The sequence below is a fragment of the Fonsecaea pedrosoi genome (genome assembly GCF_000835455.1).
Source record: "Fonsecaea pedrosoi CBS 271.37 unplaced genomic scaffold supercont1.6, whole genome shotgun sequence".
Taxonomy (NCBI): Eukaryota; Fungi; Ascomycota; class Eurotiomycetes; order Chaetothyriales; family Herpotrichiellaceae; genus Fonsecaea; species Fonsecaea pedrosoi.
Window position 1 is genome coordinate 1,071,579 of NW_013550610.1, and position 21,803 is coordinate 1,093,381.

The following is a 21,803-nucleotide window of genomic DNA, read 5'->3' on the forward strand; positions in this document are numbered from 1 at the left end:
CACTTCCTCATTCTTTGCACGGCAATGTCCACGCCCGTCAAGGAGCAAGAAGAAGCCGCTTCGAAAAAGGGGCGCATTCATCGGCCTCGAAGCCACAGAAGAGAGTGCCAGGTGGATCTGGAATCACCATCTCGCCGCCGTGGCGACCGACACGCTCGGGTTCGAGGCTACCCGGAATATGCACCTTGAGCATCAGGAACGCTGCATCCATCTCCTCACGATATTGTACTTTACCTGCCACAGTGCCAATGGGTATCATTTTCAAAACACAATCAGACAAAACCCTTGATCTTTCCAGTGGTTAGATGTCTGGTTGGCAAGCTTCCGAGCCCGTTGATACCGTTTTCCGAGGGTTTGTTAGATGAACCGGAGACTTCTGTTGAAAAGGAGTCGAGCCGAGGTGAGGCAGCTTTCATGAGTCCTTTCCCTGTCAACACCCTTTTTTCATGGATTCAGTAATGTACCGTGTCAATTTTTGAAAGTGATGAGACTGCCGAGCTTCGACTTTGGTTCGACCTTTATGAGCTCGACCGTGCATGTTCCATCCTGCTGCCAGACACCAGCCTTGGACGTGAAACCACTCAGTGTCAATCCTCCATGGTCCGACCAACTCGAAAGTAGAAGGGCAGAGTAGGAGTAATGTGAGGTTCGATTCCAAACGAAGGGTATAGCCCGCTCGCCATCGAAAAACGGCTGAAACCTAAGAACATCAATCACGGGGATGCTTAGACCGGCAGTTCCAGCTAACTGGAATGGCCATTCCAAGGGTATTAGCGACCCGTCGATAAATGGAGTTGGAATCGTAGGCGGTTCATCCTGCGACTGCTCCAGGACCTTGGACATCTGGACTTCCAGAAGGTCACCAACCCCCAACAAAGTACCCCGTTGTGGTAAATACCAAGAAGCAGGCCCTGGTAGTATGAAGGCTGGAGACCGAGTGTACATGAGCCTGGCAATAACGGTATCGGCCATATATACTGGTGCAAATGAAGGTAGACACCGGTACGGTGGCGGGCGACCTGTGCCACACCGAGATCCAAGGCACTTGAGAGGTAATACGTCGGCAAGTGCTGGACGTGTCCCCCTCGTAAAAATGGCGGGCCTGTTTAACGACGAAGAACCGTCACCATACTGAGCCAGATCGAGAGGACGAGTTGACGTTCGATCTTCCCCGTGGACATAAGCTGCTCGAGGACGTTGCACAGTGCACCATTCCAGACCCCGAGAACCCACACGGTCTAGTAGCGATATTTCTTCAGTCTCACTCTGTGCGTGTTGCAGATCCAAGACCGATATACGCCGGCTGTAAGGGTGCCAGCTGGGAGGAGTTCTCCTGACACGGCACAAATTATATCCTTAGGGGTTTCGAAAACGCGGGCTCACCCGGAGGGTCTGAGATAAGTGTGCCATGGATCGAGACCGCGGTAAGGATGATAGTGAAAGATTCAGAGGGCGACTTCGTCATCGATGGTAGAAGCGGACTCGCAATCAAGGACGCCGTCAGCAGTTTCCAACGAGGGTCTTTGTAATTACACGGTATTGATCTCAAGGGAAATGAGAGGGGAAAGCTTGAATCAAAACTGAGGCTGTCGATACCGTTTCACGAATCTCCGGCAAGATTTGGGGACCCTCCCTCTCGACGGGGCAGGCCGCAGCCACCATAAGAATCTTGAAATATGCCAGCATGAATGGCAGCGCCACAAATGAATGAATCTCATCGATAGGCGGGGGAGGAACCATTGACCTTGCCGCCCTAATGACGAAGAGGCGATGATCAACGGTCTGGTCGCTGATGGTGATTGCTTTGGTACGAATGGCTTTCGAACAGCTGGACGGACAACGAAAGAGGAGATCTGATCCTTCAAGGACGGCAGTGACGCCCGTCCAATCCACACTGATGCGGACTCGTCCTGCTCAACATCTCACCGTCGGTCAGTGACAAATATTCATCAACACCGGTTACCAATGGACGCAGGTCGTCAGTGCACCAGCCCTGACGAAGAGATACCACCACGTTGCGACCCAACCAAGTATGAAGATAAACAGGGCAGCCCGATTTGGCAACCGCGAGATGAGCTTGTGCACAAGGGCGAACCCCTGTAAGTGTATGTTGGCGATCTTCTGGGTTGCCATTAAAGATGGGTAATATTTTGATGCTCAGCATGCATAAAAGTCTCGTGTCCGACTGAAGGACGTCTGGTAGATCTGGCGCGCTTCTCGTGAGCTGCTTTCTTGCGGTCGTTCGTGACAAGGTGAGATAAATCGAAATCCGCCACTAGGGCGACTGAAGGAGAGGAGGGTCTTTGCGAAAACTGGAGTGAGACGTCGGCTCGACACAGAAGATGAATCAAGGCCACGAAAAGCATTTGCCTTTGATCGAGGGAGAAAGGTCAACCAGGTCTGCAATACGCAGGGGAGCTACATGGTTGACCATCCACCAAATATTCCCTCAGTATTCGGTATGGCGAGACTTTTGTCCTGTTGTGCGGCGTCAGAATGTTGCCCCCATATTTCGATTTGCCCAGGATGATGCTGTCATGCCCATTTCATGTGGCCTTAATATGTGACTGTGCAACGTATGTTTTGACCAGACGTCGCATGCGACCGTGACATTACCCCCTCTGAAACGGTGTCTTCGCCCTCGAAGACGTGTCTTTCTTCAACAGGGTAGTCATGCTTTCTGCGCTTGTTTCCTTTTCTCGACACCTCTGATCCGTCGCTTGGGCTCTCTACCAATGTCCACAGTTTTCATTGTTGCCGTCTCGAAATCGGACTCGTGAGGAGACGGGGGACCTGCATTTGCTTGGTTGGCTTCGTGAAAGTCTCTGATCAGTTCGTCGCATGCTGATAGCACAGAGGTCCAGTCCTGCCAGCTAGGTTCGGTGTAGGTTTTGTACTCCAGGACCCTGAGGCGTTCTTCGCACTGCTAAATTCAGACCAACCCTCCGTCAGCATCTGCCCGCAAGCTTTTGAGAGATACCCCGACCTCATGGAGGTATTAGACCCACCCGCTTGGGCGAGAGATGCACCAAGACACTCGGACCCGGGCTTCGGATGCGATGGCCTGGGCGACCACGACTCGGAGCTCGCGCAGTACTGGAGACTGCCGTTCCTCCGTGGTGGACAGTGTGCGTTGCTGTAACGGTACGTGAATCGGATCAGTCATAGACGTTGATGCTGTTTTGAAACCAGCTGGCCTTCAAGAGACAAGACTGCGAATGTCTGAAAGGCCGCTGAGCGATACACCGCCACGACAGCACCGGAATTGGTTGAGGTATACGGCCGGCAGATGGGCGGATCGGTGGTTTGACGGTTTTGCTGATTGATTGACTGACCAAGTACACACCTCGTACTTCGTTCACACAAGATCGTAAGGGAAGAGTGATGGTGGCCCGACAAAGCATCTTGCGTAATCCTCCCAAGCCCACAGCCTCCGTTGTCGTCCTGTCTTAACGCGAGTTGAGGATATCTTTGACTTCCCATTCTTCTTTCTGCTTACTCCTCGTCTCGGGTTGTCACCGCAGGTGGAGGAGCAGGATGAGACTGACCCAGTAACGGTAATGGGTCGTTCGTATCTGGGTGGAGAAGCCTGTATGAAACACATCGTGGATCTTCATGCTCGATGGGAGCTTGAGTCGATAAGATCGGGGGCTGACGACTTCTGATATCTCGAAGGGTCCCAAGTTCCTTCGCGTCCAACTTCTTTGATGGGCGCTCAGTGCGAATGTTCCACGCAATCATTTCAGCCAAACCTTGTCTCCGACCTTGTAATCTGGGGAGGCGTTGCGGTCTCGGATCGGCAATTCCGCATAGCGAGCCTGAGCATATGCCATCTCCTCTTTCAGGGTGGTGTGAACAGCACTTATTCATTCAGCGAACTGACCAGCTAATTCAGTGGCAAGAGCTTCTGGGGCCGTCATTGATGGTCGTTGGCTGACGGGCTCAATACCAAATCGTGGGTGGAATCTACAGGTTGCGTAAAATGGCGACACGTTTGTTGTTTCAGAGTCTTGAGTATCGGCGGCGAATTCTGTCAGGGGTGACCAGTCTACCCAGTCGTTTTGCAGGTAGTTGTAGCCGGCACGCAGATATTGCTCCATCATCTGATTAGAGCTCTCTGATTGACCATCAATCTCTGGATGAATGGTAGTTGACATTCGATTGCGTATTCTGAGGCGTCGACCGAATTCGACCCATACCACCGACGTAAACTGAGGTCCTCGATCCGACGTGTTATATTCTGGAATGCCGTGCCTCGCGATAACCGTTCGCAAGAAAAGCCGTGCCACGCTCTGAGAGTCCATATTGAGACTGGGGATATAATATCTCCACTTGGAGAATCGATCCGTTACAACCAAGTTACTGCAAAGGTGAATGGAAAGCTCACCGTAGTCCCTCCAAGCACGTAACCGGTAATAATGATCCACTGCAAACGGAGGTTTCGGATCGTCGACGTAAACCGCGAGCCTCCACGGAGCGCAAAGGCTCCAGGCTGCAGCGCCTAACAAGCCGGAGTCACATTGAGGACGTGACCTCTCGTCACCACCGGGAGATTCGGGAAAGACTCAGTCAAAAGGTCTTTACTTCCCGGGAGTTCAACGATGAAGTCGAGGGCAATCTCCTGCCATGGTAACAGAGGGATAGGTAGCTGCATCAGGGTACCAGAGTAGGCAGTTCGATTGGCTTTCGAGCGGCGGCATACGTGGCCATTCTTGACGTAGCGGCGGACGTCTTCAAGCATCCCGGGCCAGTAGTGGACACGGGACAGGCTGGCAAAAGTCTTGCTCCTACCACGGTGGCCTGCGAGTGGGTTATCGTGGAAGGCTTAAAAGACCCCCAACCGTAGTTCGTCGTCATCAGGAACCCAGGGTCTCCCTCGGTAGAGGACTTAGTTGTCCCAGAGACTCCAGTCTAAGAGGGAGATCCTTTCTTTCGGTTGAAAGCTTTTCGAGAGTACCGCCTTCTCGTAGCGCTGTCTGAATAGCTCGGAGAGTTAGGTCCCCTTAACTTCCTCCTGTGTAACGGCCTCGGCTTCGGAGAGAGAGTTTGCAGCCCATTCGACGCCCTTGACAACATCGGACATGGTGCCAGACCCATTCGACTTGAGCACCTTCACGGCGTAGACATTAGCCTTCTTGGTGACACCGAATTTCTTGCCAGGGATCGTGCCAGAGCAGTGTGTACCGCGTCCGTTACCCTGCCCTGCCACATGGAATGTGCCCTGCCGGATGGAATGTTCCCTTCAGATGGAATGTACCTTACCGGAAGGACTGTCCCCTGCCAGATGAGATGGAATGTTCCCTACCAGATGGAATGTGCCTTGCCAGATGGAATGTACCTTGCCAGATGGAATGTACCCCAACGCATGGAATGTACCCTGCCAGATTGAATGTCAGATGGAATGTCAGATGCAATGTGACCTTCAGATGGAATGCTCCCTGCCAGATGGAATGCTCCCTGCCAGATGGAATGTTCCCTGCCTGATGAAATGTTCCCTTCAAATGTAATGTCAGCCAGATGGAATGTCGATCAACTGTTCACTGCACACTGGTGACGGCGGCTCTGTAAGAGATTCTCTTCTCGCAGATAGGCTTGTCGAATCAGGTCAGGGAGAGTCTCGGAATGTACATGGTCTGCGGCCATTTGGCACAAGAGGGAGAGACGCTCGGGAGATATCTTACTCCGCAAGGGAGGATCCAGATTATGAGGCTTTCATATCACTTGGTGCTGGCGTCTAACTCAGAGATCCTGTTGTCCTTGTAGGGTATCTCCGGGCCTTCGGGTAAGAGCATCAGGTTTTGTACGTTGTTTACCAGGCCGATCTTTGGTTTCGGAGTGGAATTCGGACAGGAATTCAGCCCATATAGCGTGTCGCCGGTCCAGCTCCCTTGTTGCCATGAAGTATTTCAAGGTTCTGTGGTCGGATAGCACCTGAATGGACTTCGCTGGGTCAACACTGGCGAGCCCAGGTCGCCATTCTTCAGAGGTCGGGCAACGACAGCAGCCAGCTGATCCATGGCCCAGAGTTGTACAGGGATGAAGACAAAATGCCTCCGACACTCATCGTCTCTTCCCTCATCTAGTTCTTCGCGTACTGCTGCATTATAATCCAGATGGCAAAAGAGGAAAAAGCAAGCATCGAGTCAGCCCCACATCTGGCCAGGTCTGAGGTCCGCCCTTAAGGCTAAATCTTCCTCCTCCAAGGAGAGTAGTCGGGCGGGCTCAAGAAGGTCTGCACGCAGAGGGCAAAGGGGCAAGAGCTCGAGGCTGGGACGCTCAATGACATCCGAGCCAGAGCGTCTCGGACTTCCTCCTCTTCAGAGGTGTTGGAGACATGAGCCAAAGGGCCGTCCATGGCGTCGACCACTTCATTGCGGACAGCCTTGCGAGCCAAGGTCGCGGCGTGGCCGCTCAGCTTGTTCTGGAGGTTATGCTTGTATTTGGCCTCTGACCGACCGACCCTCCGATCTTGATCTCGGCGATTTGGCCTGCCCATGCACTTGCGGCAATTGTCTTCAGGATATGTGTGCTTGTGGCAGTGATTGTCTGGAGCCTCTTGAGCCCCTCTTGCCCATTTCTTGTTGTGGTTCTTTTCACGGAGGTACGGTTTGCCTTCGCTACGAAGGTCGTTGTTAGGCGAGGCAGCTGCAGTTTGGTGTGGATGTTTCCCCTTCAGGTGAAGAGGATGTTGGTCGAGGCTGTGGCTCGGATAATGGCCATCAGCCCCTTGTCGTAGATCTCGTAGCTACACTCGGTAGTAGTCATCTTCTTCCAAAGGAAGGTAACCGGCATCAGTACCCCATTGTGCATCTGAGAAAAGGCCGGAGCTCCGGCCACAACCAGATCAGACGAGTCCACTTCCGGGTAGGTTTCCACGTTGGAGTCGGATGGTCAGTGCACGGGGTCTGCGCACGTGCATAATGTTCAGCTCCGACAGTTGAGGGTCCGTGCGCAGCCGCCTGCATGAACAGTCGTCATGATGATGTCAACTGTCGCCCTAACCTGTTGGAAAGGTTAACCGAATAATTTCCACTTCGGGGAAAATACCCAATCGGGTCTTCTAGATGACTAGGCCTCCCTGGCTCGCTGACAGGAGGCGGTGCGATGAAAGGGGATATCTATCTTTATCAGTGCTGTCATCGACAGAGCGATTCGACTCAATCCTTCGATAAACATTCGATATGAGTTGGCAAATCCAAGGAACGATAGAATATCCTTTACTATGCGTGGAGTGGCCCCTTCAAGGATGGATGTTCTTGACCTTGTCTGGGTCCATTCCAATGCCTTGCGTCGACATGACAAGGCCGAGGTATTGGACTTCCTGGACATGGAATTCGCTCTTTGTGACGTCCATATGGAGCCCTTCTCGCGTAGTTTGACCCGAACCCTTTTGACATGGCTAATATCCTCTTCCAGTGCTTGACTGTAAACTAGAATATCGTTCAGATAGGCCGTACAAACGATATCCAAAAGGTTATGTAGGGTTTTGTTGATGTACCTTTAAAAGGCTGACGGGGCATAGCATAGGCCCAAGGGCATCACCAGGTATTCAAAGGAGCCGAACGTGGTCGTGAAAGCGGGTTTCCACTCATCTCCTTCCTTGACGCGTAGCTTATTGAAGGCGGCAATGATATCCAGCTTCGTGTAATATTTGGCGTTACACCATCGGTTGAGGGTATCCTTCATCCGCGGGATTGAGTCGCGAGTCTTGACAGTAATGGCATTCAATGCACGGTAATCGATACAGAACCGTAGGCCACCTCCGGGCTTCTTTATCAATATGATGGGAGAAGTAAGACTTGAGTTCGATCGTCGAATATATCCCTTGGATCAGTGCTCTTGAATGTATTTATGGGCAGCCTCACCTTCTAACCTCGTCTTGGGCCAAGGGTTTTTCATGCGGAAGCTTGTGAGGGACCGTTTCTGTTAGCTTGATTTGGTGGTCAAGGCCGGGGCGGTGCGGCGGAAGAGCATCAGCGAGCATCAGCATTCTCTTTGGAAAACAACTCCCACTCATCGTGGTAGCATCGAGGTACTTTGTCTGTCGGGGAACCGTAATCTTTCCCTTTCACGAAGGTATCAAAATCCTCTGGGTTGACTGCACAGCAGGAAAGGTCTCCATCTCCTTCCTTATCGTAGCACTGTGGTAGATAGGCGACACAGTAAAGCTGCTCTCCTTTGGTAAGAGACTCATAAATTTCAGTAAGAGAAATGGGTCCACAGGAGACTCCATCGATGATGACATTCCGCAGAGTGGCAGGGGGACCTTGGGAGCTGTACTCCGTACATTCCATCTGAAGGGCGCATTCCATCTGAAGGGTGTATTTCATCTGAAGGGAACATTCCATCTCATCCGGCAGGGTGAATTCCATCTGAAGAGAACGTTCCATCTAATAGAGCCCATTCCATCTAGCAGGGCATAATGCGTCTCATCTAGGGGCGTACATTCCGCCTGGCAGGGTACATTCCATCTGAAGGGAACATTCCATCTCATCTGGCAAAACATTCCACCTGGCGGGGTACATTCCATCTCATCTGCAAGGGTAAATTCCATCTGGCAGGGTACATTCCATCTGCAGGCCACATTCCACCTGGCAGGGCAACCAGGCTCCATCACAGCGAGCGGGAGAGAAAGTGATTGATCGTGCTCGCCAATCTGGGATCACGTTGTGCCTCTGTAACCAGGGCATACCAAGGATCATGGGATAGTTCAATCGGGATACGACCAGAAACACGATTCGCTCGCAGTGTTGTCCAATCCAGATCGAGTTCGACACCAAGTGAGATTCTTGACTTACTCTCATCGGGCACAGACGCTGCTCGAGGCTTTGGCAGCCGAGTCATGAACGATTCCAGGCCTTGGGCCGACAAAACGTTTGTCGATGAAGCAATTGGTAGCGCTAGTATCAATCATGGCAGTACTAGTAATAGTCCTCAGGGGCGCAATGGGTCTGAGTAAAGGGGACTTTAATCATCTGGGTCGCTCCTGGACAAGGGGTACCCACCGTACAGTCAAGAACAATGTGATCAACCTTTTCAAGGGCCATAAAGGAAATCGTCTCACCGGTGGTGTCGTCTTCAGGGAGACGATGGCATCGCATTAGTCTTTATCACGCATTGGCAATGGTTTTCCCGGGTCGCGAGCGCGTTCACCACTCGGGCCGACTAGTTTAAAGACTCATCAGAGGAGTCATGGTCAGATTCGGTTTCAAAACAGGGTACGTAGGACTGCTCTGAGTCGGAGGTTCCATCGTCTTCTTGCACGGCAGAGACATTCTCATAATGCTTGGTGAGCTTGCATTCAGGACGACCTGGTCGGCATCCGACTTCGCCACAGTCAAGACAGGCATTTCGAACCTGAAGGCCAGCCTTGACTTGAGCGTCTTTAATGTTCGGCGCCCAGGAAGGTCGTTTGCGACCAGAGACCTTTTTATTTGACAACTTAGCCTTCTTGGTGAGCTTGGAGCTTTTCCCCTTTTCTCTCCTATCGACGGGTCGCGGTAGAAGATACTGCTTCGTCTTCTTACGCCAGTCACTGGTGAGAATCTTGCGTTTCTTCTTCTTGTAGTAGTCAACAAGGTCGTCGTAGGAGTCTGGTTCACAACCCTTGACTTTTCGCCATAGGCGCTCGTCAAGTTTCTGTGTGAAGTCGCGGAAATGACGTTCTCGGGCAGGCGGATGTTCGTCGCAAAACGTCCCATTCAGCAAAAGCCACACCATACATGCCAATTCCAAATTGTCCAACGGGTACCAGGGCCACTCCGACGAGGCTCTTGGATCATCTGATGACGGCTGAAAGACGTGTTTTGACAAGGTGTTGGTCAGACGGTCGTCCCGAGTAAGCATATGCAATTTTCGGTCGCCTGCTGAAACGAAGAACTCCACCATCGGCACCAGGTCAGAGGCACCGACGGATTTTGGCGCCATGTAGGTGACTACCGTGACACCCGGAAGCCATTCTGCAATGGGGAGGATCGGTTAATCGTTCGACGAGGGGGACGACTCTGTACCCTGGTCCGGAGCACCACCGCGAGACGTCGGCACCGCGCATCAAAATCTGTGACTGTTTCATCGTTTTTCTTGGAGAGCTTACCATATTCGATCTCAGCTGACTTGTCGCGGTGTCGCTCAGCGTAGACTTTGTCAAAATATTCGATAGCCTCGACAGCAGAGCGCCACACTTTGTCTGGGTCGGCATACTGAGAGACAGGGATATACTGCTCAGCGGTATTGGGAGCTGCGCCGGCGAGAGTGGAGGCAATAAAGAGGACTGCCGACTCAGGCCCCTGATTTCGCCAGACTGATCATCGGCATTCGCCTTCAAGAGATGTACCAACTGCTGGCGATATCGTGGGTAATTGTCGCGTTCACCCTTCAGCTCTCGCGGTTCGCGGACCTTCAGACGTTGATCTCCTCCCAGGGTACGCTCATCGGCCGTATAGGCGGACGAGAGGAGGCAGGGCTCTGAGCCGCCCTTGAGCGTGAGGCTGGGGTAGGTTGTCGCGAGTGGTAGTCGTTTAGGTCTCGAGCAATATCGTAGCCCTCTTCCTGGGGTTGAGGGTAAGGAGGCTGTGCACGAGGATGGAGGTCGCTGAATGACTCGACAGGAGGACCCCTGTGGGCACTTGCTCGTACGGCGGTTTGTTTCGAGATATGAGTTTGTAGGTCGTGAATGGCTCGATCTTGTTCTTCGGACTTGCTCTGCCATAGGTCACCAACCTCTTCAAGGCGCTTCCGCTCAGTTGTCTCGGTTTTGAGGGAGTTGACAGCGTCTGACAGCGACTCGGACTTGCCGACAAGCGGAGCTTCAAGGTCGGCGACACGGGACTCCAGAGCATCTCTATCCCTGTTTCAATCTCTGAGGCTTTGGTTGTACTGAGCGATCTCAGCGTTTGTCTCCGCAGTCAACTTCTTCCAGGCCTTCTGGCTCTTCAATGCCACACCTGTCTGCTCTTCCAGGTTGTATTCGTATTGGACACAACGGCCTTGCATTCTTCTCAGGATACGACTCAAGGTGTCTGGACGGCGGTTGGCGAAATCGATGAGAGGTGCGGGCAGATCCACAAGAGGTCGTTCGGTGACTCATCCACTGTGCGTTCTGGGGCTCTCTCTTCGTCCTCGTCGATCTTCCATCTGATGAGCTAACGGAGGTCTAGTCCTCCTTTAACGGAGACAGGTTTCGTCTGATCGGGGTGTAAAGGAAGGGACGGACGCTCGGTCTCCACCTTGAATGTGTCCACGACTTGCCCTGCTCTGTGCACATCCTCCTCGTCATCCGGAACTTGAGTAGTGTCGGCTACTTCCATCGCTTCACTGTCTGGTATGAGGGCCAAGGACGGACAGCGTGGAGGCTTGTCTGGCTGGAGGTTCATGAGGTAGAGGCGGAGGACGGTCAGGAGTGCGGTTGGAGGTGTAGATAAAGGGCGTCCGGGGTTGTCGAGGACGAGAGATGCGAGGTTGTAGGCCTGGAGAGGTGGCGCTATGGTAGCGGCTATGATGGTCATACGTCTTGGATATGATAGAGTCGTCTTCAATCGAGGGTACCAGGCGCTCTGAAATCTCTCTCAGGTTGTCGTCTCCGTAGCTGATCGTTCGCTCCTTTCGGCGTCGACCAGGCTCACTAGGATTATCGATGTCAAGCGCAGAGTCGCGACGCTGAGCGCTCTGGTGATGCTTTGGGTCCATCGTGTCAGTATGATGTTGACTCTTCGTTTTGGAAGAGGTCGGGGCTGCAGAGCGAATCTGAGGTTTTGAAATCGAGGTGAATTTGTCGGACGGAGGGGTTTTCAGACGCGGTGCGCGTGTATATTGTATCCCTTTGTCTTCTTCTTCTTCTCCGACGTAGCTGTGAGTCGTAAGTCGAGGTAACAGAGGACTTCAGGTTGGTGGAGGTGAAAACTCAACCGCAGTGAAAACTCAACCGCGGCATCGTTTCGGCGAGATACTCGAGCCTAGTCGGGGGCGGGGTCGAGGGGTGATAAGGTGGTCTTTGAAAGTATCACGAAGCGTCAGAGGAGTCCTGTTTGCACAATCCCGGCCGCTGTCATTTATGGGCGGGACAACATCGTGGTCCATCGGTGGTGAGCCCCGACTGTGGCTCCCTCACTTTTCAGCTGAGTTTTAGGTGAGTCTTGGGGGGGTTAAATGTTGGTCTTGGCTGAAACCCGACCTAATCACAGATCCGAGACAGGCCCTAAGATTACCTAGCTAGGTAGGCATGTAATCATTAAGGGAATCATTTTCGGGTGATGGGCTGTTTCTGGGCGCGTACGGGTCTGGGACGTGGGCCTACTTTAAGGTCAGTGCCCAAGAGCCAGCACCCCACCATACCACCCAACCACCACCTAGAATCCAACCACCACCTGGGCTCCAACAATCACCTGGTTCCAACCACCACCTGGAATCCTGCTGGGCCTGGCGAGACCACCACCACCACTGACAAGCCTGCGCGGACCTCGGCCGCAAAGCCGCCCGGCCAACTGAAACTGAATTAAGGCTTGGGTGCCCTCTTGCAGCCAGCCTTTCCAGGGGTGCCTCTCGCCCCTTTTACCTCACTCGCCCCTCCGATCTCGCTCGGCATACCTTTACACCCCGAAACTTACCTACTTAGGGGATTCATTGGGCTGACCTTTAGATGGTGAGGCCCAGACGTCATGGCCACTCATGCTACATTTAACTAAAACCCAGGCTCGCATTACTTGATCTAGATGGGATCATAGGAATTACTATAGTTATACACTTAAGTGTACCCCAGCTAACGTAAAAATATTTCCACTCGCCCTCATCTATCCGTCGCTCCTATCGCATGACATCCCGCATCTCGATCAGCGCTCGTCTGTTTAGGTACAAGAAGAAGAGACTTGCTATTGCTGCATCTCGTTCTCATCTTCCATTGAGTCCAGGATTGACACATTATCTTTTCTCACCGATCAACCTGGAAAGACCGCACTTTTTCAAGCGCGGCCATTACCTGCACATCTTGACATTGACAGATATCACAACGGCGTCTGCAGATGCCGTTGATGCTCCAACACTGTTCGACAGGCTCCTTCATGGTTCCCATACCTCCCTCCTCCGATCCCACAACTCCTCCGATCCCACAACTCCTCCGATCCCACAACTCCTCCGATCCCACTGGCTTCACGGCGTATGATGCACATTGCGGCGACACAGGCTGCCATCTGCGCACTGGAACCATGGAACACTTGTTTAGCGACGCACAACAGAGTCCAACATCGTACTCTTCTTGGTTGTTGTCCACCATCGAGCAGCTGGAATCGCTTCGTCAGCGGGCACAGACAGCCTGTTCCCAGCTCATCATGAGCAAATTGTGCCCTCCCTCTTGGACTCGACAATAAGCGTGAGACAATCAAAAGCATTGTGAGGAAAATTGAATTGGTATGAAGTCCATTGGGACCAGGAGATCTGACACACTGGCGCAAATATGGTCATTTGATGGCCACGGCAATCTTGTGATGGACGGGGTTGATATCGCAGTGTTCCTCCACAACGATGTTGGGGCTTTGACAGTGCCAACAATGTGGTCGACTCAAAACCCGAAAACCGCGGTCCGTTTTCTCTCCACGTACAAAAGATTCGGACGCTTGACGAGAGTAACATACGGACGGCAAGCTGGAACCTATAGGTGTGATCAGTGCTTCTTGTAGCTTGAACCATTCCCGGATATCAATCCGGTGGTAACAGAAGAATTGAGAACGAATTCAAATGCCTGTAAAGTTGGCTCGCCGATCTCAGCTGTACGTGGCTGTAGTCAGTAGCCGAACACAATGCAGCACAACACGCCTTGAAGGCCTCGTATCGAATATTGTTGTTGAAACCCCAAAGGGACTCAGGATAGTTGCGTGCGACCCAGCATACTTGGTCCTGAGGGAGCATTGGGCACGGAAACGTGTCACCGTGATCAAAGTAGACTCGCCGTATCTTCCCTTGGGGATATCGTCACAATGCCTTCCACGTTCGGACAGAGTTAGGACCGAATAGCGTCAGCGAACGGCCCATCAAAGTCACCTGGAGAGTTTGCCACACTGGCATCGTCATCGTGGCCGATACCTCCAGTCGAATACCAGCAATTTGCGTCCTTGGGTACAGTATCGAGGGTTCGCAGCAGCAGTTCAACCAGCTATCATGCACTGGAATCATCAGCCACGATGGTCATTGCCGTCAAAACGCTGCACACATATGCCATTGAGTTTCTCTCCGCTGATCATGACAGGGAGTTTCTGCAGTATTTGCTCGACATCCCGCGTCCTCTTTCAACTCAAGGCCAGGTTCAGGAGAGCAGCTTTTGATGGAACAACGACGTGGGTATGATTCCATTCAAGGTGCGTACACAAAGAGTCGATGGAAGCCCGGGAGCTCGGTGTGTCAAGAGACAACATCAGTATATACTGAACCTGGAGAGTATAGCAATGCCAGTTTCTTTCCAAGGGATGCCGTGGTTCCAATCCGTGTAAGGTCGTTAGCTACAGTCATGATGTGTAGAGAAGGCATATGGCGTCGACGCTGTCGCCCTTTGGAGATTGTCCATTCGGTAATTTCCGACAACGCCCACTGCGTGCCTCGTGCCAAAACATGCCCCCGGCTGCTCAGAGTGCGACCTGGAGACGAAGGTCTCGAAGTATCAGTATCCTCTGTCGTAGCTTATGGGATCTCTCACTGGGGCCTCGATTCTCCAAAATGTCCACTTGAGCTGTCTCTTCCAGGTCCTGAATGTTTGAGAAGGCGAGCTCCAGTTCAGAAATGTCCGACTTCGTAGGCGAGGCAACGATACAGGTGTACCGTGATCTCCAACAGCGATTCTGCCAGTAGCCCTCGTCCTCGGGTCTTTCCAGACTCTGTCGTAACGCTCCTCTCCGAGATCGCAAGTCGCCAATGAGGTCCAGTGAGAGAAGGCCGAACACAACACCATAGACTGCGCCGTACCCACGATGCTCTAACGATACTCCTCCCATCAGCGAGATGGCACCACAGCGAGGTTCATGTCGAAGCTGCAAAACCCCATATTTCGTCCCAATTCGTCCTTGCCGACCGTTTCGCTGGTGGGTGTGAGGGCAGCCGTCCGCTCGCGGAAGACGGACATTCTGATACAACTGCATCCATCTTTCAAGACCCTTGCCCCTGTGACTGCGAGACCTGAGATAGTCTCGCAGTTCTCGACCGAGAATGTACCCGTCTTCAAGAATGTACCCATCTTCGATGGCTTGCCCTGCTCCTGCGCCTGCGGTCATGTTTAGTCTCTGCATTTTACTGATGCCGAGCCTGTAAAGGCACTCGAGGCTCCCTGCAGCGCTCGCCCGAGGATGAGTAAGACTGTAGAGTTGCCGATAGATAGAAGAGCGGTCGAGGCAGCCTCAAAGAGCACGGCGGCTATGAAGAGGGCGCAACGTGCGCCCGCCTGTGGACTAAGGGGGTATGTATGCGTGGTAGTGGTCTCAATCGGAGGACGAGGAGGAGGAGGTGTAAGTGCCTTGCACCGGGACGAGGTCTTTCTCCCTGTTCCTGCCACCCATTAATCTCAGAAGACAGAATTATAGAAGGGGGCGTGGGAGTGCCGCCATGGCCAAAGGTGGGTGACCAACCAGTCCGAGGATTTCGAGCCCAGAGATTGTGCCCGTGGGCGTAGTTTGGGAGCTGCGCGAGAGCAGACGAGGACGGTGCTGAGCAAGATTATCAGCAACTCTCCCACATTCCAGTGGTGTTGATTTCCCACCAAAGAGAGTGGCTCGTGCAGAGAGAATGTGGTAGCCTGCAGAGAGAATGCGGTAGCCTGCAGAAAGAATGCAGTAGCCTGCAGAAAGAATGCGGTAGCCTGCAGAAAGAATGCGGTAGCCTGCAGAGAGAATGTGATAGCCTGCAGAGAGAATGTGATAGCCGTGCGAAGCGATACGGTCAACTAGATAGCCCGCGACAGGGCAAGTGACCAGACTCCCTCCTGCATAGCAACCCAACAGCGCCGACGTCCATGGGCCAACTGAGGCCATTTGGTGTATAGCTGGGCCCAACATTGAAGAATCTCAACGTACCACTGCTCGGCGATATGCCCACTCGCTCCACGAGTGGTAAACGGGAGCACGGGGACCACCTTGCGACACGTCAATGGACACGTCAATGAAATGGTTGGAAGTTGGGGGCCCATGCACATACCACGCCGTAGAGAAATGAGTCAGTGAACGTGGCCAAGGCGCAGCTGGCCACGATGAACGCCTTGGAGGACCGAGTTCGTAACCACAGAGGAGTCCATTTGACACGACAAAGTCCCACGTTTCGCGAAAGTTCTCTGATATGTTTTGCCACCATGATGAGGGAGTCGAGCCTATCGATGGCATGTCGAGTCCGTAAATCAGGCCAAGTTGGTCTCGAAACAGGTTGTCAAATGGATGTCTGACAGTGATAGAAGGTGTTTCCGCTTGCCTGGCGAAGTTCCGCCACCACCCAGAAGGACCGGAGTCTCTGTTTTGTCCATCCGGCCCCCCATTGGAACCGACCGACACCTCTTTTGACGAGCAGAAAATGGTGCCATCTGTAACACGGAAAGTCTTTATGCAGTCGAACCACAAAGATCTCAGAAGACGCGTGCGCATTCAGTGGTGGTGACCTGAGCTTGCTCTTGTTGCCACATCTCTTTCTGTCCGTTGTCGGCAGGGATCGATCAGATGTTCGGAGATGGCTTACCCAGCCAGGTCGTTTGTCTGTGCCAACTGCGCTGAGTCATTGGAGACTGACACGTTGATGTCTGTCTTCCGTCTCTCTGGTGGTGTCTCTTTGCACTCGAGGTCAGAGGGAAGTATGAGGTCTTCCTTGGAAAGACCCGTGGCGGACGAGATCCTCAAATACTGTGAGCAAGACGTGATGCTTCATGCCTCGACTTCTCGCGGGAGCCACCTATATAGCCAGGAGTGTATTCGCGGACGTTGGGCTGCGGAGCTTCCCGGGGCGACTTTTGCTCAGGTCGCGCTGATCACGTCCCTGGACGCCGTCTTGCCATTCCTCAGTCACCGAGTCTTTTCCTGAGGTCTCAGAGGTGCAGGATTCATCTTGATCCCCGTGGCTGCTCCAGCTTCTATTGCAATATGGGTGGGCAGCACTACCGACAGACGTGGACCTAAAGCTCTTGTAAGCTTGGGATTTCTGGCCGCGGTCCCGATATTCTTGTTATTTCTCCTGATTTGAAACGACGACATTGTGGACATCATTGCTCCATCTGCTCTGCTTGCCACGCTAGGGACGGCTATGACGTGCATTGGTTCGCCGTCGATGGTAGAAATCGGTTGAATACTCCAGCCGCTGATACGTGTCATCATTGCCAATCTCTGCCAGTTCCGAAGGACGAATACCGTGAGCAACAGTAAATTGAGAATGGCCTTCCTACCCGGAACGTCCGCGTTAACAGCGGGGCGCAGATAGATATTTTTATTCGTGATAGGGCCAGGCACATCTTGTTGAGTGTCCTCTCCGCTGGCCACCGCGTCATGCGCAGGCTCGACCCGATGTTGGCGGCATCATGGTTGCTTGTGACTCCCTCAGCTCACGCTGTAGGTATTCCTTGCGTTTGTCAATGAACTCTTGTGCTGTTTCATCCTTGTAGCGGGCATTTTCGAGATCAGAGAGATCTGGCATGCTATGGGATGTTAATGTATGCCGAATAAATTCTAGGCCTGCGAGCTTCTTAACGTACCGATATGCGCTCGCAATAGAAGCCAGACAGTATTATATATAGTATTCAATTGCCCCGAGGAGCTCGAATACGAGGGTGCTGCTGCTCGAGGGTGCGCCTTGTACTTTCTCTTCGTATCCGCAGGCCACCTGGCTGGACGTCTCTAGGCAGACTTCGTAGAGAAATCTCTTGGTTAGAGGTTGATGAATCGTGCTTCCGGCCTTTCGAGAGGCCTCATGGTGATTCCGACCTGCAAAGTCACCGGAAGGAGTCGCTCACTCAAGGTCACTGCGGCCCTTGGGCTCTTCTTGGAGTCGATCCAACTTTGTTGGACGTTTGTCTCAGCAAGGGGACCCCGATGGGACGTGAGACGGCTCCATACTGGCACAAACAGCTGGGAAAACTAAATTTTATGTGTTTCAGGTACTGTAGTCCATAGATCGGCCGTCACCCGGTGCACTTTCAGGTTTTAAAGAACGTGGGGCGCATCCAAGTGTCTCACACCTGAATTCGTGCAAGTCCTGTGGGTTGTTTGTGTTTCGAACCCCAGCCTCTGTTGGAACCTGATCAGCCAGGCCTGTCGCATGGCGCTTCCCGCCTCGGCACGCGGTACAAGTTCTTCGAGGCGCTCTTTCTGAACTCTGCGATCTGGATATGTCATGGTCGAGCCATTTGATTTTCCAAGCTCGGTCTGGGCGACCTTGCAGCTGAGGATAGATATTACCGAATTGGGAGATTGTATCATGGAGCGCGACCACTGTCTCCTCGCAATTACCAGTCCGAACCCATCCCCATCAGGAAACTCCTTAATAACAGTGGGAACAACTTTCGCAGCCTCGAGGAAGAAGAAGGCCCGATCACTCCTGCACATGTCATAATAGAGGAGATGGTAGTGTATACACGAGAGGAGGAAGACGAGGCTTTGGATTGGTTCCTCTCCTGCAACGAGGGAGTTCGATCAGACCGAGGACACCGATGCTTGGCTGTGTGTGGCTGTCAAGAGTCTCGTGAAGCGCGTCGGGGGTATAGGGTACACGAAGCGCACCGCCGTCGTCGTCTCCACGCTAGGAGAAGACGGGCGACCGGTGGTAGGGAACTCGGGGGTCTTGTCGAGGACGCCTGCGAGACTCTTGCCGCCCGCCTCGGGGTCAGCGGCATGCTCACAGTACAGGAGGTGCTGGGTAATAAGGGGCGAGACGGTGCGCCGCGCGTGAAGGTGTTTGGCTATGCCGTAGATGCCGACGGTGGCACTAAGCTCGCCGAGATCAGGGTGCTGGAGATGGAGTAGAACTTGTCCCAGATCCCGTAGTAAGGAGTGACCTTGGCGCACATTGCGCAATTCTACCGTGACACTGGTCGGGACTTTGCACCAAAGGCCATCATAGACGGCAAAAACATCCGCTCGAGGATCCAGATTATCGAGCCATAGCTGGTATTAATTCAACACTCGGAGTCGGCAAGACTTCATTCGCACTTGCGCTCGCTTCGAATTTCAACCTCGAGTGGTGCAAACGCGATGTGTGCGGACGCGCCACCCACCTCTAGAAAGCCGTATGTATGGTGGCCCTTGCCATGATCGTAGTCTTCGGGCGGCCATTGAACATGCTGATGGGGACAAAAGAGGGCGGCGACGTGGTGTTACAGGCCAAACTCTGAGGGTCGCGAGAACGAAGGCATTGAGAGAAGAACAGCCGTCAAGATTCCCAAGGTCAGGAGGACTCAAAGGAGTGACCTCTGGAGGCACAAAGATCCAAAGTTGCTGGCGCAACTTCTCTTGGATGTTTGGATTGCGTGACAGTTCAAAGAGTAGTGACGTTATAGTAATTCCAGTCGTCCCATGGGCACTCAGGTTGTAGTCGAACATCTCACTGGCTATCGCAAGCCGAATATCTGTCGTAGTTCGGTCAGACCGTGGACCGACGTCACAAGATTGTTGTAGTCCGGCTCTTATCTGGGCGTGCATAACAGGATCAGCGGCCTTCTCAGGCTGTAGACCTGAAATGCCATCACCAGTGACCAAGTCTTCGACTTTGTCGCAAAGGGCGAGATTCCATTCCTCCAGCTGCTGCGAGAGGGCTGCATCGGTCGATTTTGAGATACGGGCAAGGTTCGATCGGGTCGGAAGAGCCACCTCGCCCATGTGAAAGGAGATATGGCCGAACTTGAGCATTCCTTGAGAAGTGCTACTGTCGTTTGTTCAATTTCTTCGATGAATCTCGTCTCGAGCTGGAGGCCGTAGTGGAGGGTTCGTGAAGAGGTCGATAGCGTAAGCGCGACTGAGATCGTAGACTTCAGTGTCTCGAGTATGGACGGATTGATCTTCAGGGTAGGGCGCGAGCTGTTCATAGAGGATACAGGTCAATCTCAGCACGGGGTGGCGGAAGAGATGAGCGCAGTTTTGGTAGAGACCAGCCGTCTCCGTTGTTGCGCTAACCATATCGGGAATATTAGCCGAATAATTTCCACCTCGGCACACGAAAAGTCCGCAGGTGCGCCAGATAAATCTCGATTTCCTTACCTAATCAATCAATCAATCAAGGTATTCCACTTACATTCTGTTCTCTCCGTCATGGCATACATCTTGGGGACCCTACTAGCTTGTCAGAAGGGTATGTGCAGACGGAGTGACGGCACCTACCCGTACGACTCGAAACATGCCGCGTACGACGGCTTCATCGACATCCTCCTCACCGCATCCTCGGAGTTTACGCTGACCTTGCTCGGACCTAACCTTATCACCGACCCATACTCTTTGTGGCCATCTCCGAGGCTCGTTGCGACCAACGGATATAAAGAAACCAGATTTGAGAAAAATGAGCGGTCCAATGACGGGCTAGGATGTGGCAGAGGAGTAGCCACAAAGCAAGAGAAGATCATATCCGTCCAAAAGCGGCCCAAAAAGTACATCATCAGGGAGCAGGATGTGGAAGCCAACGAGGGGACGTGCTGACATTCGCGAAGGAGAGAAATCGTCGTCTTCAGCCATCAACAGATCGTGAAGCAGCAAGTCATCTCAGATGCACGCCTCGGACAATCTGATTGATCTCGATTCCCGATCCCCGTTGTGAGAAAGGCCATGGACATTATCCAGGAGGAGGAGCTCCCCACGGTGCGGATCGTCAACATGCACCCAGGCACAGAGTCGGTGTCGTCGTCCTCCGTCCGGAGGCTGTACGGTACTTTTGGTGTGGAAGCGCGCCACTCCGTAGATAATAGATAGATTGTCTCAGGGTCGGGTCCCGAGACCGAACCAACAAGCTCCTCATCCCTCGTCTTTGCAATGCAGTGAGGAAAGACACTGCCCTCTCCGTGTCAGTGTCTGCTTGTCGTGGACGCGGCTCACCGTCGAGGCGAGCTATTAAGCGATTCAAAGCCCCCAAACATATTGGGTATCGTTTTTTGAGATCATTTGAGCACTGCCGCGTTGCCCGTCGTGGACGCCCACGAGACCCCTCTCTCCATCTATTTTCTGAGTATCCTATCCTCTGCCATGGCGGGCATGCCGGCGGAAGATGGCGCCCCTGATGCGACGAGAGCCGCAGAAGAAGAAGAAGAAGAGGACGTTCCCATGCCGGATGCCTGGTGCTTGAACGAGGAGGCGAAGACGCTCGGCCACCCACGGGTCTTCTCGATGGCGGAGGGGTTTGGAGAGACAGGAAGTAAGCAAGGAGACCTCCTTTGACATCCCGCACCACCCATCGTGATGAGTTTCACCTCCCCGGGGTAGAAGTCCCACGTCCTCCTCGTTGTTGCAGCGGCCACGCACCAAAAGAAAGCATCTGGCAGATGTCGATGCTCTTGATCCACCCTTTCTTATCCCATGACTTCAGTTTACTTGAATCGCCTTCAAGTTGTGAGGCAGCTTCGGACAGGCGAGCACCGAAGCCGCCTCCGGGCGGTCTTCCAGAGGTCGGCTACGATATCCCTGCTGATGGGGTCATCTCTAGACCAAAAGGGGCCACATTGTCTGTAGTATTTCGACCCGTTGAAAACCGGGACTTCCGTTACACACATCCCACTGTCCAAGTCCTCTCTAGACTTTCTTCAGATGCTGTATTCCGGCCCTCCAGTGATGCCGACACGACGCGAACACACCTCGCAACTCGAACCTGACGCGTCCCTCGACCTC

The 21,803-nt window shown here is 53.1% G+C and overlaps 5 protein-coding genes across 5 annotated transcripts; 1 reads left to right on the forward strand and 4 right to left on the reverse strand.

Moving 5' to 3' along the window:
* Positions 1 to 468: 468 nt before the first annotated feature.
* Z517_09278 (uncharacterized protein) lies at positions 469 to 843 on the reverse strand (the record flags this gene model as incomplete). The annotated part of the gene is made up of 1 exon (XM_013425188.1): positions 469 to 843. One exon carries the CDS (start codon positions 841 to 843, stop codon positions 469 to 471), a length of 375 nt encoding a protein of 124 aa, XP_013280642.1.
* An 8,322-nt stretch (positions 844 to 9,165) lies between these two features.
* Z517_09279 (uncharacterized protein) lies at positions 9,166 to 11,685 on the reverse strand (the record flags this gene model as incomplete). Its single annotated transcript, XM_013425189.1, has 4 exons — positions 9,166 to 9,959; positions 10,094 to 10,286; positions 10,405 to 10,840; positions 11,507 to 11,685. 4 exons carry the CDS (start codon positions 11,683 to 11,685, stop codon positions 9,166 to 9,168), a joined length of 1,602 nt encoding a protein of 533 aa, XP_013280643.1.
* A 2,921-nt stretch (positions 11,686 to 14,606) lies between these two features.
* Z517_09280 (uncharacterized protein) lies at positions 14,607 to 15,248 on the reverse strand (the record flags this gene model as incomplete). The annotated part of the gene is made up of 1 exon (XM_013425190.1): positions 14,607 to 15,248. The coding sequence occupies one exon, from the start codon at positions 15,246 to 15,248 to the stop codon at positions 14,607 to 14,609; it is 642 nt and encodes a 213-aa protein (XP_013280644.1).
* A 3,384-nt stretch (positions 15,249 to 18,632) lies between these two features.
* Z517_09281 (uncharacterized protein) lies at positions 18,633 to 19,814 on the reverse strand (the record flags this gene model as incomplete). Its single annotated transcript, XM_013425191.1, has 2 exons — positions 18,633 to 19,103; positions 19,317 to 19,814. 2 exons carry the CDS (start codon positions 19,812 to 19,814, stop codon positions 18,633 to 18,635), a joined length of 969 nt encoding a protein of 322 aa, XP_013280645.1.
* Positions 19,815 to 20,243: 429 nt separating this feature from the next.
* Z517_09282 (uncharacterized protein) lies at positions 20,244 to 20,624 on the forward strand (the record flags this gene model as incomplete). Its single annotated transcript, XM_013425192.1, has 1 exon — positions 20,244 to 20,624. The coding sequence occupies one exon, from the start codon at positions 20,244 to 20,246 to the stop codon at positions 20,622 to 20,624; it is 381 nt and encodes a 126-aa protein (XP_013280646.1).
* Between the last annotated feature and the right edge of the window lie 1,179 nt (positions 20,625 to 21,803).